General features: G+C 56.0%; 1 protein-coding gene across 2 annotated transcripts in view; it reads right to left on the bottom strand.

Annotated features, from left to right (window-relative positions):
• ASS1 (argininosuccinate synthase 1) overlaps window positions 1-14,905 on the bottom strand; it is a 52,591-nt gene that overhangs the window by 11,783 nt on the left and 25,903 nt on the right. For both annotated transcript variants that reach the window (XM_022578447.2, XM_089913871.1), the window contains 4 exons: window positions 12,535-12,625; window positions 9,551-9,635; window positions 8,950-9,014; window positions 723-854 (listed from right to left, as the gene is read on the bottom strand). In XM_022578447.2, the coding sequence (XP_022434155.1) occupies window positions 723-854; window positions 8,950-9,014; window positions 9,551-9,635; window positions 12,535-12,625 (373 nt within the window). The remainder of the gene's footprint in view (window positions 1-722; window positions 855-8,949; window positions 9,015-9,550; window positions 9,636-12,534; window positions 12,626-14,905) is intronic.

Here is a 14,905-nt window from a genome sequence, read left to right as displayed (position 1 = left end):
TATAACGCGTGGGATGGATCTGGAGTCGGGAGGACTGGATTTCTACTCTGTGGCAGCAGGTAAGGCACGGAAACTCAGTCTGGAGCCCAGCCCACGCTCCACACATGGGCTGGGCATTCGGCCGTCCCGGTGGCTTCCCAGTAGGGATCTGGCCCAGGCAATGCCCAGGCCCGGGGCCCCGTTCTTGGTTAACGTAGGCTTTCCCTTGCTTGCGGCAGTTCTTGTAGCGGCTCTGGGTTCTGCCTGGAAACAGGCTGACCTGGGCTCAAACCCAGCTAGGCCACATCCAGTTGTGTAACTTTATATAAGCTCCTTTTGCTCGGAGACTCAGTTTCTGGCCGCAGCTCTCTTAGGAAACTTGGGAAGCCCCCTAGGATGACTTGTGTTCCCACACAGTGCCAGGTACCCGGCACGTGCTGGATAACACTTGGCAGCCATAGGCATGACACAAGATGCTTCCCTGGCCCTGCGGCCGTCATGCGGGTCGCAGGCGGCGGAGGCAGCGGGACAGCCCGGGGAACTGGTGCATTTCCCTCCACACCTTGTGAACAAGGCAGGTCCCGACGTCCCCTCCTCGCTTCCTCGTCCCCTGCCCTCTCTCCACCCCCCTTCACCCCGCATCTTCCGGGGGCTCTCCAGCAAGTGGCAGTGGGCAAGGCGGGACTGGAGGAGGGTGCCCCTGGGTGAGGGAGGGGAGGAGAGCAGCTGCAGGGTCAACGCACCCGTGTACACCAGCTCGGCGAATTTCAAGCCCAGGCCTTGTTTGATTTTTCGCACTTCCCGATCCATGGTGAAGGCCTCGATGTCTAAATGAGCGTGGTAAAGGATCGTCCCCGCTGGGGTCTCGTAGATACCTAGCCATTTTTCCAGGCAGGGGGAGAAGAAGAAAAAAGAGAGAAACGCGTGAAACCCAAAGTGTCAGCAAATGACAAAAAGAAAAAAATAATAATGACTCGTCTGACAGGAGACAAGCCAGTCGGACCCATTCACTCCCAGCTTGCCGCAAAATGCATCCGTCATTATATTCATGCTGGGGCCACGACAGTCCACTCTGCAGCTTGTGGAGAAAATGTCTAGATGCCCCCCTTTGAAGAGGCCCTCAGACGTTGGAAAATAACAGGGTTTCAGAGCTGCTCCCCCCTCCTTCCCAACTCGTGCCCACCGGCCCACAGCTGAAAACCTGTAATTAAACAGAGTCTGGTGGAGCCCAGGGTCCCGATGTCCCTCTCTGCCTTCCACCAGGGAGCCAGGGGAGGGGACGGCTGTGCACATGCATGCACGCGCGTGGACGTGTGCACACACGTGCCACCTTCAGCCGGCGGCTCCCCTGCAGCTGTGTCTCTGCAGAGAAATCCTGACTGCCTTGGCCACCTGTGCTGACCCCACTGTACAGCCGGGAAAACTGAGCCCTGGAGGGGAAGGGACTTGGCTGAAGTGGAGCTGGGAACCGAATCTAGGCCCCCGAGTCCCTGAGCAGCGCTGTCTGCTGCCCTGTGGACCAGCAGGTGATGGGGGCCAAACCCAAAAGGTCATGGGAAGACGGTCTTGCTAGGTCCCCTCCCCACCATCTCAGGCCCAAATCCTCCATTTGCTAAACAATCTGCTTGAACTGCATGGTTTCCAAGTGACAAGGGGCGCCTGGCCCTGGCTGAGTGTAGCCCTGAGAGGAAGGTCTTATAAGTAGCACCACCCCAGATTTGGGGGCACTAAGGTTCCAAGAGGCAGGATGGCCCCCGGGCACATGGCCGGGCTCCCTCTTCCCAGCAGTGCAGCCTCGTGAATCAAGTTCAGGTGAGCACCTTGGATAAACCTGCCCCGTGTCTGCTGTACCGATGGAAGGCTAATAACCGCCCCATCCCCACAAATGCCACCCCCCCAAGTCCCTTTCTTCCCACCACATAACACTAACAGCGTTAAAGGGGCAAGTTTTCAGTTATCCTCAAAATTTACCGCCATCGTCTTTCCACAGAAAGGATTTGTACACCCAGGTTCATGGCAGCATTATTCACAAGGGCCAAAAGGTGGAAGCAACCAAAATGCCCATCAACAGATGAGTGGAGAAACAAAGTGAGATAACTACATACAATGAAACGTTCAGCCTTAAAAAGGAAGGACGTTCAGACACACGCTACACCATGGGTGAACCCTGAGGACAGGACACTTAGTGAAATAAACCAGTCACCAAAAGACAAATACTGTGTGGTCCCACTTACGTGAGGCTCCTAGAAGAGTCCAATTCATAGGAACTAAGTAGGATGCTGGGTGCCAGGGGCTGAGGAGGGGAAATGGGGAGCTAGTGTTTAACGGGGCTTCACTTTGGGAAGATGAAGAAGTTCTGGAGATGGGGGGTGGTGATGGTTACACAGCAACGTGAATGTTGTACTTAAGGCCACTGAACTGTACACTCAAAACAGTTAAAATGGTAAGCTTTATGTTTTCTATATTTTACCACAATTTAGAAAAATGCTTTAAAAAACCCCCAAAACCAGAAAGGAGATTGTTTCAACTCTGAAGTCCAAAGGGGACATGGGCAAGACTGTGTCTGATGTGAGTAGCCAGAAACTTTCGCCCTAGAGAACTTTTCTAGTCTTTAATCTTTAAGTCTGGGAACCACAGGAATGTCAGGGCCCTTGAGGATCACCTGCGTTCTCCTAACTTAGCTGCAAATGCTGTATTCGAACAGTCTTAGGTGGAAGCTCGGCATATACAATCGAAAACAATGTCCCACTGTGGGGAGCAGAGGCCCCTCTGCAAACCCTGGGCTCCACCAAGCCGTCCTTAAAATGCTAATCTGGCCCAACATATCAATTGCACAGATGGGAGGACAGAGGCCCGGGGGAGGGACATGACTTGCCCAGGGGGAGTGGAACCTGCATCTAGGTTTTCCATCTCTGTTCCAGGTTGCCTCTTAGGGCCTTTGCCAAGTGATCCAGCGCTCACGAGGCATGAAAAGGACACCCAGGTCTGAGGTGCTGTGGCCGAGGAAGACCCTGGGCTGTTCCCAAGGCTCCGAGGTGTTCCCTAGTGGAAAAGAGCCTCTTGGCAGGGGCAGGGGGTGAGTCTCTCATCTGCAAACCCCTGATATCCTGGTCTCGGGGGACATGCACATCAAAGAGACCAGGAGCTGATGTGATTACAATGTGCCTGTCCTGTTTCACTTGTGTGGCCGCAGCTCTTGGGCCACCTCTGCTGTCCTGAATCAGTGGTGGGAGTAAATGCCTCCCCAGTAGGAAAACACCCACATCCCCAAGTTTATGCACCAGGCCCAAGCCCTCGATTCTCTGGGGAGTTCCTCCGGCCCTCACTAGGCCTCGTCGTTACCCTTATAAACATGGTTCAGACAGGCTCCGTCATCCACTTCTGCAAAATGGCTCAGAGACACAACCCAGAAAGGGCTTAGAAAGGTTGATGGGGTTGGAGTCAGATGGGTGGCCGAGAAAATGATAGCATGAGGGGGGTGGTGTGGGGACACAAAAGAAACAATGAAAAAGAGACAAGAATTCAGCACAGGATTTGGGGCTGCTCCTTGTGGGGACAGTATGGTGCCACAAACAAGTGGCTCCCAGTGGCCCCAGGTCACTGAGAAAGGTCTGATGGTTCAGCAGTGTGTTTCCAAAGACAGAGATGTGCAGAACTTTTGAAAACATCTGCCTCCCCAAAAATGGCAGAAATGACCTCAATGTGAAAGGAGCAAGTTTTCAATTACCCCATAAACTTTATCACCAAGAGCCACCAAAAGCAAGACAAGAACAAAGCCCTATTTGTCTTCTCATCCTAGTATATACTAAGAACTCAATATAGATTGGACTAGAAATGGGCCTTCTGCTTCCCCCTCATAATTACTTTTGCCACATTTTGTAAAAATTCAGAAACTTTCAAAGCCTTCCTTACGCTGGCACACACACTCACAACGGCAGGCCAGTAGCAGGGGCCCTCCTCATTTTCAGCTCCTGGGGAACCTAGCTGCCTCCTGCTCTCCTGTCTTCATCTGGCCAGCTGTGGGCAGGGTGCAAGGTGTATTTGTAGGGCTGGAGCGGTAGACCAGAAGTCCCTCGCAACTTATACTTTTATGGAGAGTGCTCAGCTCAGCTCTGCTATGTGACCTTGGCCCACCTCACTCCCCTCTGAGGCCCCGGCCACCTGTCCGGAAAAGGAGAAGGTTGCAAGTGTCTGCTGCTTTTCCTTCTAACTTCCACCGAGACCTGCCTGAAGGTGGGCACCCAGACACTGTCCCCCAGTGCGTACTGGTGGTTTTGTCTCTGGAACACTGTAGCCAGCTCGCTAGCACCACTTCCCCGCAGTCCAGAGAGGGAACAGCACCGGTGGTTTGCAGGGCGAGAGGACATCCATACTTTCCATTGAGGAAGAGCTATGCTTGCCCTAGGGACCCCCCGCTACTGCCCCACCTTAGAGGCTCCCCAGGAAAAGAGCAAAGAGTGCCTGGCGGGCAGAGTCACCCATTCTTGAGCCCTCAGAACCAGCCTCACAGCTGTCAACCCTCCAAGGCTGCCGCAGGAAGAGTCATAGGCAAGAAGAAAGGCCGCAGCCGTGAAACACACCAGCACAGTTAATATTCCTGTTCCTTTTCTTAGAAGGTGTTAAAGTTAATTGTGACTGATCAAAAAGCCTGTTTTTTCAGGTTGCTGCTGTGGTGTGTGTGTGTGTGTGTGTGTGTGTGTATGTGTGTGTGTGTGTGTGTGTATCTTAAAGATCTTCCCTCTCCTCTCCACAGGGGTAGGGGGTACAGATGATTTCTGTGTATTTCTTCTGGAAAAAGAAATGATTTTTAAAAAACCAGTGACAGAATCCTGATGCTAAAAGACGATGGATTTGGGGCTTTTGACAGCCGGCATACAAACCACTGCGCAAAAAGAAGGAGGAAATGACAGGTGAGTCTCGGTGTCGCTGTGGAAGAGACAGCAGACATCTTCGGAGTGACACGCGCAGCGGATTCAAGTGTCTATTTTCATCTCTCCGTGTTTACAGGAAAAAGACAGAGGTGTCAGCGGTTCTCCGTGGAGCAGCTTCAATCACACCATAATTACTGCCAAGGAGCGGGTGGGGAAGAAGGGCGAGGAGCTGGGGGGTGGCCGAGTTTGGGGGAGAGTGGACCAAGGAGGAAGAGGTGGGGACCAAAACAGCTGCCACCGCTTAAATCCTTCTCATCTGTTCCTGAGGCTGCCAGGTTAGCCCAGATTGAGCAATTTGGCAGAATTGAGTGGGACCCGCCAACTCGGCTGGGGGGCGGGGGCGGAGCTGGGGGCTAGGGCACCTGGACCAGAGCCTCTGATCCTTTGGGAAAGCAGTATCCAGAGGGAGGGATTTGGAAAGGCCAGGGGAAGGGAGCTTGGCTGGAGCCCAAGGGCTCCCCTCTTAGGTACCAGGGCCAAGGATAGAGGTGGTTGCCATGGTGAGGGGGAGGCAAGTCCCGGTGGGGCTCTAGCCATCCTCTATGCTCCTGGAACCCCACAGGCCCCATCCTGGGAATCAGGGTAGGCCTCTGAGTCCGGCCATTCCAGGCTTCTGGGAATGCAAACACCTTTGCTTCACAGGTCTCCCTCCACTCTGGAACATTCCATCTGAGTGGAGCCTCTGGGAGGCCTGGACAGGTGGGCGGCAACCCTTGTTCCTTCTTAGCCAGAAAGTGGAGGAGTAAGGAGGAAGTGAGGGAGGACGGGAGAGTGGGAGAGAGATGGGAAGGGTGGAGGAAAGGGGGGAGTGGAGGGGAGAACAGAAAGCAGGCGGTGAGGAGGGGGCGGAGGGGGTCGGCGGAGGGAAGCAGTGGCGGCAGGCGGGGGTGAGCCCCACAGGGCAGGGCCGGGAGGAGAGGAACCAGCCGGAGAGAAGGCGAGGGAAGGACCCGTGCTGCCTCCTTCCCTCTTCCCTCCTGCCTTCCTTGCCCCCTTCTCCTCCCCACTGGTTACATTTACTTCACTTAACTAGCCCCCCTCCAGAGTTAAAAAGATAATGTGATAATGACGATGTGAACGGCCACAATACAGCGAAAGCTACTCCATCTGCAGCTTCCCCAGCCCCCGGCCCGCTGACCCCATGGCCCCGAGTGCTGCCGACCCGGCCACCCCAGACCCAGGACACTAGCACTGCCCAACTTCCTACCCATCCACCGCCACCCACTCCCACCCCCAAAACCCCAAGCCCTTAACGAATTTCAATTGCGAGCTTTGTAAAATCAATACAAATGACATTTTCCCCTTGTATACCAAGGTACAAACAATAGCATTTTCCTGCTGTGCCCTCAATATAATTGACAATTAACAGCTTCTCCCGTGACCGTGACCGTAGACCTGTGGGTGAATCCACTTCGTCCTCATTTATTGCCCCTACCCCCTGCCTTTCTTTCTCACAGTGAATTATTGGGAGTGGAGAAATAAAAAACAAGACCTCCCCCTAAAATTATGAAGCAACTTTCTTTTCTCAACCCCCAACCCAAGTCAGAAAACAGGCAAGTTAGAACTTCCAGAGGGAGATGGTGCGATCACCTAGTGCGCCCATCTTTGTTGGTGAGAGTCGTAGAGAGGGAAAGCAACTTGCCTAAGGTCACACAGCAAGTTCTTGGGACTCAGAACCCTGGTTGTCTTCCCCAAAGACTGTACCACGCTCAGGCTAAATTCTATGCTTTTAGGGACAGGCCCCCACAGGTACACACACAGTACCTGGGTAGAGTGAGGGCTGTGCTCCAGGAATCTTTTCCTCAGGTGGGTGGTCAGAAGCCAAGGGAGTTGGAACCGAGTGCTAATCTCATGACTCCCACCTTCAGTGGTGATGACGCCCCCAGTTCTGGGGAAAAGGTAGGAAGTCTACCATCCAGGCACAGCTCCTGCTATGGGTCAACAGGTCTCTGATCTGCACCACAACCCATTTCACAGATGAAGAAGTTGAGGCTCAGAGAGGCTATGTTGCTTTCCCAACGGTGATGGAGCCAAGATGGGGAGTCAAGGGTGGTAAACAGGGCCTGGCCCCTGACACCAGCCCTTCAGTGTGCCTTCCCAAGGTCTCCAGGGGGTCAGTCAGCCTCAGACCCAACCCACCACCCAGGTGGCCACTTGGGGCTCCTCCTACCTTCTCTACCACTCCTGCTGGAAGGCTCCCACTCCACTCTGTTCCACGTTCTACCAGTTGAAGCCTATTCTCCTGCCACCTCTTTCAGGATGTCTTCCCAGATCAGCCCAGTTCGCGCCTTTATGACTACCTCCTTCCGTTCAAGTTCACTTGCGTGCCATTTCACGGAGTGACCTCAGGCCAGCCCTTATCTTTCCATTGTCAGCAGCACTGATCTACATCCACAATCAATTAGTGATGCCTGCCTTGGGCGTGGGAGGGACGTGACAATAGGCGCAGAGTGGACATCTCTGAGCCACTCGGAAGGTACCCAGAGGGCATAGGCTGCCTTTGCCATTTCAGCATCCCTATGGGGCTGCTGCCATTTATGAAGTTCCTCTCCTGGGCCACTTCCTGCTATTACACATGGGCTAGAACCCGGATCTAGCAGAGTTCAAGCTCTCAGCCCTCAACTCCATGCCTCTCTGTGTCTGGACATCAGTCCTGGTCCTGGTGCCTGTGACTTTGAGCCTTGGTTTCCCTGCCTGTAAAATGAGGGTGCTGGTCTCTGGTTCCCCAAGGTCCCTCCAGGGTCTGCCTTGTATAGTTTGCATTGTGCTGGCTCCCAAGGGCAGACTGAGACAAAGCAACATTTAATCAGATGTTAATATAGGTAAGATACAAAGGTAAGTGAGGATAAAAGGGAGCAGCTCCACAAGGCCTTCCCGAGAGTTTCAATTAGCTTGTTTCTCACAGAGTATATCTGTGTCGAAGAGGAAAAAACACAAGAAAGAGGGAAAGCCACTTTCCTCCCTTCCTCCCCTTCTGAGATAAATTCAAACAGGTCAGAGCCAGAATGACCCAGCTCCCATCCCCATGCCTACCGCGTTACATCTGGGGAAACTGAGGCCCAGAGATAACAAGTCCAAGGTCATCTAGCAAGACACAGCGAACCTGGCATGAAAGCCCCAGCATCCTGCCTCCCGACTAGTGCCCTTTCTAACCGCTGAAATCCAGCCATCGGCTCTCTTTGGATTTTAGAATCTTAGTAAAAACACCCTGAAAGACACAGGGCCATGGCTATACCCTGGCCTGGTTTAAACACCTGCCCACACAAGAGGCCTCAACCCCACCCCCGGTGCTTAAAGACTCGAGTGCCCAACCCAGGGACTCTGACTGCTGAAAGCTTGCCCCTCCATCTTGAAGTCCGGAAGCACGCGGCGTTGCTTTACCACTGGGGAACAGGAGATCCCCTCATATGGATGGGGGGAGGGTGTGGTCCAGACAACACGATGAGTGACCGATAGGGACCCATGGGGCTCTGCTTACTAAGAGGAGACAGAGCCCCTGCTTGGGGACCAGCCTATCCTCCCTCCAGGCCCAGCCAGGGGTGGGTATGGGCCGGGCAGCTTAGCCAAGGTGGCAGCCACTCAGCACCAAGGCAGAGCCCCGCCCCCATGCCCTGCCAGACCCTTGAACAGGCCCTCAGGCCCTGGCTGGCTCACAGCGCCCACCCCTGGCGGGATTCCCACCCCACCAGACCAGCTGGCCTCGTCAACAGCCTTAATGACCACGAAATCAGCCCTGCATGGTCTGCCTCTAGGCCTGGCCGACCCGCCCCAGGGCCACAGGAGAGCACGACCTCCAGGCCTGGCCCCCCTCTCCTCTCTCCTCTGAGCCTCTCCCTGCTCCTGGGACAGCTCTTCTCGTGATGCCTTCAGACATCAGTGGCCAAGGGCCCCTCATTCCCACTTCCCAGGAGGGAAACAGTCTGGCGGGGTGAAAGGACTTGCCCAAAGTCAGCCTGGGAGGAGCAACACCCACATGTGACTGGGGTGTCAGGGGCCGCTGGGAGCCGAGGCCTGCGCCTGAGGCTGGCGAGCGACTTACCCCGGGACTTCATGCCGATGAAGCGGTTCTCCACGATGTCGATGCGGCCCACACCATGCTTGCCCCTGTGGGGAGAACCGGCCACTCAGGGTCACAGGCAGGGCGTCAGGCACCATCTCGGGATCCAAGACTCAGAGGACATGTGAGCCAGGCCCCCTGGTCTAACCACCCATTGGACAGATGGGGAAACTGAAGCCCAAGGAGGGAAGGGCTATCCTAGGACACACAGCAAGTTCAACGTGCAACTTCCTTTATCTCTGTCCTGGGCCTCACGTGGCACCCAGCCCTATCCACTGCTCATCTTTCCTTCTACCCTGGTCTCAGATGCAGTAGAGAGCTTGGAAGTTCTGGACCGTCCCTAGGGGGCAGTAGACCCCTGGGGTTGTTACCTTCCAAGGCTGAGGGCCACCAGGATTCTCCCACGGAACCAGAGGACCCCATGGCTATGGGGCTGTGCCGAGGCTGACTGCAGGACACTGGCCTGTCCTCCCTGGCCCCTCAGCCTCAGGCTGGGACCATCAGCCCCCCCACAGTGGTCCGGGCTGGTGCTTGCCCAACATGGTGGCTTCCCAGGAGGCCGGGCAGGGCTGCGGGCACTCACGCGACTTCATTCAGGTACAGGAAGAGCTCCAAGGCCGTGCTGTGGGTGGTGCCGTCCCTGACGTTGGTCACCTTCACAGGGACCCCTAGGGCAGGAGGAGAGGGCAGTGGGCCCGTGGCTGGAGCTCAGCAGACGAGCCTGTGCCTGCTACCCCGCCCCTTCCCTCCACCCGAAACGCCTTAAATGGATGTGACAGATATGGACTCCAAATGACTCCTTGAAAAGCCCTGTGCAGGTTGAGGCCTGCTGGGGAGAGAGAAGGGGAGAGAAAGCCCCCCAGAATGAAAGGGAAAATGCAATAAAAACCTCTCCCCCACCCTTCCCATTCTCTTTGCTCCTTTTGCATTTAGGGGCTGTGAAATTGGAACCAGGCCCTGAACTAATTGAATTTCACGCTCCACCATTGTCTTAGGAGGCAGTAACCGGGAGTACCTTCTGTCCCACCAGTTACGGGGCGGGGGGAGCGCCTGGCTGAGGTGCGGCTGAGCTCACACACACACACACACACACACACACACATACACACACGCACGCACACAAACACGCACGCGCGCGCACACACACACACACACACACACAGCCCCCGGCCACGTCTGTCAGGCGGACCCCCAAGCTCCAACCCTGTACCCCAGACCCGCACACAGCCATCTGATTGATGGGGGTGAAATGATGCCCGCGCCAGCAGGCAAGGTGCTGGAGGCGTCTGCATTCTGAGAAGTTGGGTCTGGGGTGGCAGGAGGGCAGGAGGGAGGCAGCCGCTCGGGGAGGGAAGGGCCAAGTCAGGGGAGGTGGCTGGAGGGGGGCGGTGTGTGGGTTCGGGGTTGACTTTGAATAGCAAGGGGCACTTTCTCGAGCGGTGTGAAATGAGCAATAAATGTATTAGAGGACTAACAAGAGAGCTGTAACAGTGACAAAGAAAAGCTGTTCAAAGTTGGCGGCTAATCCCCCACCCATCTGCCCAGCTCATTACCATGTAGCCGGCCATCGGGTGCCAATCAGGCCTCAATAGTGGCTTTCGAGTCTTTATTAGCCAGGCGCCGCTTGGAGGGGCTTCGCTCAGGGGCTGTCAGCCTCACCATTCTTAACCCCCATTTCCAGGGGTTTTATAACTTGGTTGTAAATTGCTATTAAATGTAAGTCTGCCCGATAATGAACCTTAAGCCCCTCTCGCCACCCCCCGCCTCTCCCCTCTCCCTTTCTCTCCCTCCGGGTCCTATTATGGCCCTCGCGGGGCCTTGGATGGGGCCTGCCCCAGAGAGGAGCGGACATTGTTGGTGCTGCTGCCGGAGAAAGCCTCTTAGCCTTTAAAATAGTTAATAATTAGATTAAAACTTCAAATAAATTAACTAGAGAGTGAATGGGGAGTAGCCGAGGAGGGTTCCTCCCGTCTACTTTTTTCTTTTTTTTCCAGACAGTCCCCAGATCATTAAAATGGATCACGTTTCTTCTCGGGCTCAGCCCTCGGAGCTGCCCTATTCCTGGAGGAAAGGGGGTTAGAGCCTGTGTTCAGGACCCCTATGCTGCCTCCTGCCCACCCTCACCGCCCTCCCAGCTTTCCGGGGGACCTGGGGTGGGGCGGGCTGCCTGGGTTCATCTCACCGTCTTCTCAGAGATGATGCCCAAAGAGGCCCCACGCCAGCACAGCCCTGGGGCAGAGAGAGTGGGCCTAAGATGGACTTAGTGCTCCAGCTACCTTTAGGGGCCTTAGACTAAGGGCCTTTTGGTCCCCAGGGGGCATGAAATTCAAGGGTTTGAACTGATAGCGGCGGGGCGGGGTGCGGGCGGAGCGATGAAAATGCCCATTGACTTGGTCAGGCTCTTGGGAAAGGCCGGGAGGAGGCCGTTTACTAAAGTACCAACAAGCTTTTTTCCCAGCGCCTCACTCCATACCCCGTGCTCGGCACCTGTGAGCATCCTTTCTGTGGCCCATTTTACAGGCAAGTGAGCCTGAGGCCCAGAAAGGTGAAGCTGGTTGTCAAGGTCACACTGGCAGGTGAGAGCAGGGGATCTATCCGGGGCCCCTGCGTGCCCCTCCCCATCCTCCGTCTCCGAGGTGCCTTGGGAAAGGCCTCTCTGCAGAGCCCCCTCCCTCTGCTCCCTCCCTGCAGCTGCCTTGTGCACAGAAGGGCCAGCCTCCCTGCCTGGGCTTGGGATGCCCTCACGCCCCCTCTTGGTTCCTCCGTCTCTGCCTCTCCGATTTCTGCAGCCTCCTGGAAAAGTCCTCTCCTTGGACACTCTGAGCCCTCACCTTGAACCTGGTCCTGCTCCTTCCATTACCCAGCATGCCTTTCTTTCCCTCCATCTTTCAGGGCAAGGGGGTTGTCCCTGGTGCCAGGCTCAAGGCTGGGCACTCAGTTCAGGCCAGCAAACACTTCTTGATGGTAGCAGACAAGATGAGGAGATCAGGACACAAGCAAGAGTGGCAGCAGCTTTGAACCCAGGATGGGGGGGTAGGGAGACGCATCAAGCAGCTAACTCAGGACTAGCTATGGGGTCAGGGGGGCCCCCGAGGCTGGCTCTGTAAGACTCATAACCGGCTGAGCACCTCTGTGGTGCAGGGCCCTGCGCTGGATACACCTCGTCCAGATCTTATTCTATACCATGAAAACACGAGGCAGTGGATACTCTTTTATCCCCAGTTTACAGATGAGGAAACTGAGGCCAGGAAAGTGGAGTGACTTCCCCAAAGGGCCAAAGCAGTCGGCAAGTGGTTGCTCAGGGGCTAGAATGCTCCCTCCAGACCTGGTGCCCACGAACTGATGGACACCAGCAGAGGGTGCTTCTTCCCAAGCCTGGAGGCTTCCACAGATCACGCCATCCGGGGAGGGGGCAGCGGGGAACATTTGAAGCCCCAGCCTGGACCCTGGCTTCCAGGAACACAGGAGGGATGCAGAGGACTCGTGCCCAGGCTCCCGGGCAAAGAGGGGAAAAGAGCCAGGGCCCCAAGAGTCCACGCCTTGGAGTCCCGACAGGCGGGCACCTACCTTTCTTGAACTCGATCTCAAGGATGTCTGGGCTGTTGGGGGCTTTGGCCGGGTCCTGGGTCTTTGTGTAGAGGCCTGGAGGCGCTTGGTTCTGACAAAAGACAGAAAGAGGTTGCAGGGCGGTGTGCCAGAGCCAAACCGTGCCATGCCGGCCCCTGGACACCCTGCCTGCAGCCTCCTGCGCCCCTCTCCAGAGCCAGGGCGCTGCTGGCACCTGCCATCGGCTGGCCAGTCCGGCAGGCCTCCCAGCCCCCCACCCGGAGCCAGCCCCACTTGCCAGGGGCCTGGGAAACAAAGGGCTCACGAAATCAGACAATTTTTCCCCTCAACTTGATCTCATCTTTTTCTTTGACGCCCCCGCAGCTGGAGGTAGAATATAGCAGGAGGAGCCAGTCAGGCAGGAAAAGCGTGACTTTGGGTGAGCGAGGCGCTAGGCGGGCTTCCCGGGAGCGGCTCAGGCGCACACGCTCTCCCCGGCACAGGGAATTGGGGTTTATTCTGCAGTGACCGCAAAGCTAATGACTGCGCATGACCCCAGCAGGTGCTCTGGCGAGCAGAGCCGTCCCCGGGGTCCCCGAGGTTAATACTCACAGGGAGAAAAGAGAAGAGCAAAGCAAAAATCCATTTGAAAACACATCAACCTTTATGTATATTTTTTTCTTGGGCGTGTTGGAAAATGGGCCTCTCCCTCGTCTTGATGCAGCAGCGGAGGGGCCGCTGGCTGCCTGGAACTCTCCAAGTCCCTCCTGCCTCCCACTCCCGAGGTCCTGACCGGCCCCCCACCCCCCACCCCCGCCCCCAGGCTGTGGCTTGGACACTTGCCACGGTGGGGGCCGGGGCCCTTTGGGCCTGACTGCTCAAGTCCGTCCCAGGGGGCATGCCAGGGCCCAGCACTGTTATCCACCTGCGGACATCCTGGGAAGTGCAGTCCCTTAAATCTTGCCTTTCAAAACCCTGCAAACATTCCCATGCCACTTTGCAACTGCAGCTTGTTCTCTGCAGCCCCATTTGGTAAGAAGGTCAAGTACTGTTACCCCACCTATGGAGGAAGAACTAGAGGCGGAGGGGGACTGTAGGTGCAACCCTGTATGCTGTGTGGAGGTGGGGGCCACATGGCCCAGGGCAGGAAGCCCACGAGGCCCTCAACAATGATGTGTTGGATTTCAGAGTGGTGGAAAATATCCCCAAAGCCAGGAGTCGAGACCTCAGGCTATGGGGGTCTTGGGCAAGTTGCTTCACCAGTTCGAGCCTTGGTTTTCTCATCTGTAAAATGGGGGGAAATGATACCTGCCTTTGACTGCCTTACAATTTAAATGTATAGACAATTTTTATATTTTTTTTACTGGACATGAAAATCACCCAAGAAGATGCCAGAGAGGGCCTGGTGCAAGCTGTAACCTGCCCTGCAGGCGACAGGACTGCTGGAACAGCCTCCTGGTGATGCCACCCTCCGAGAAGAGCTGCTCCAGGAGAGGTGGGGCCGCCAGGAGTTCCTCAGATCCCTCATCTGTGGTCACTTTGCTTGCTGGTTCTATGTCAGGGTGTGACCAACCATCCCGGTTCCCATACCCTGAGAAACCCCCCAGTCCTGGGCGAACAGGGACAGGTGATCCTTCTAGCTTTACTTCTGAGCTCAGATGGGGCTGGTGATGAAGCCCTCACACCTCCAAAGGGCTGTGTGGCTTGAGGCCAGCTGCATCCCTTCATCTGTTTCCATCTGTGGGGCAGGAACAAGAACCCAGAACGGACCTCCAAGACAGACCCAAGGAGGAGGAGGGTCCTTAAGGACCTCCAGCCTGATGCCTCCATGGACCAGTTGGAAAACTAAAGCCAAAGAAGCCGCTTGTCCAAATCATACCACCCCACCCCATCGGCAGGGGACTCAGCCCCGAGGACCCTAGAATCCCTATCCTGTACTCTTTCCATCACCCCATGCTGTTTCCCAGCCGCTCTGCCAAGAAACAGCACCAGGGATGTGGCCAGAGACAGCTCGGGCATCAGGCTGGTTTCAGAGAAATGCCCGGCTCCCCAGGCCCTACTGGGTCCTGCCGACCTCCACATTCGTTGGGAACAGACAGGCCCGAGGGCCATCCTTGGCCATAAGGCAAAGTGAAACAGGGCTTGGGACCTCCGGGTGACCAACAGGACTCCAGAGCTCCTTTCCCACCTGCCCGGGGCTCCTCACCGGCTGTCCAGCCCAGCCTGAACTCAAAGCAGGTACCAGCGCTGAGAGCCCGGGCGCCTCCACCTGAGGCCGCCTCCCTCCCACCTCCACCTGTTCTGCGCCTGCCGGCCCATCAGTTCCCAAGCACTTAACGGAGCCACAAACAGGATGAGAATGTCTGCATTGGAAGGAGAGAGGAGGTGGGAA

This window comes from Delphinapterus leucas, chromosome 6, assembly GCF_059928025.1.
Source record: "Delphinapterus leucas isolate spDelLeu-1000000601 "Yukka" chromosome 6, BTC_Dleu_Yukka2, whole genome shotgun sequence".
Lineage (NCBI taxonomy): Eukaryota > Metazoa > Chordata > Mammalia > Artiodactyla > Monodontidae > Delphinapterus > Delphinapterus leucas.
Note: the sequence above shows the minus strand (reverse complement) of the source record. Positions and strands in the feature narration are given on the sequence as shown.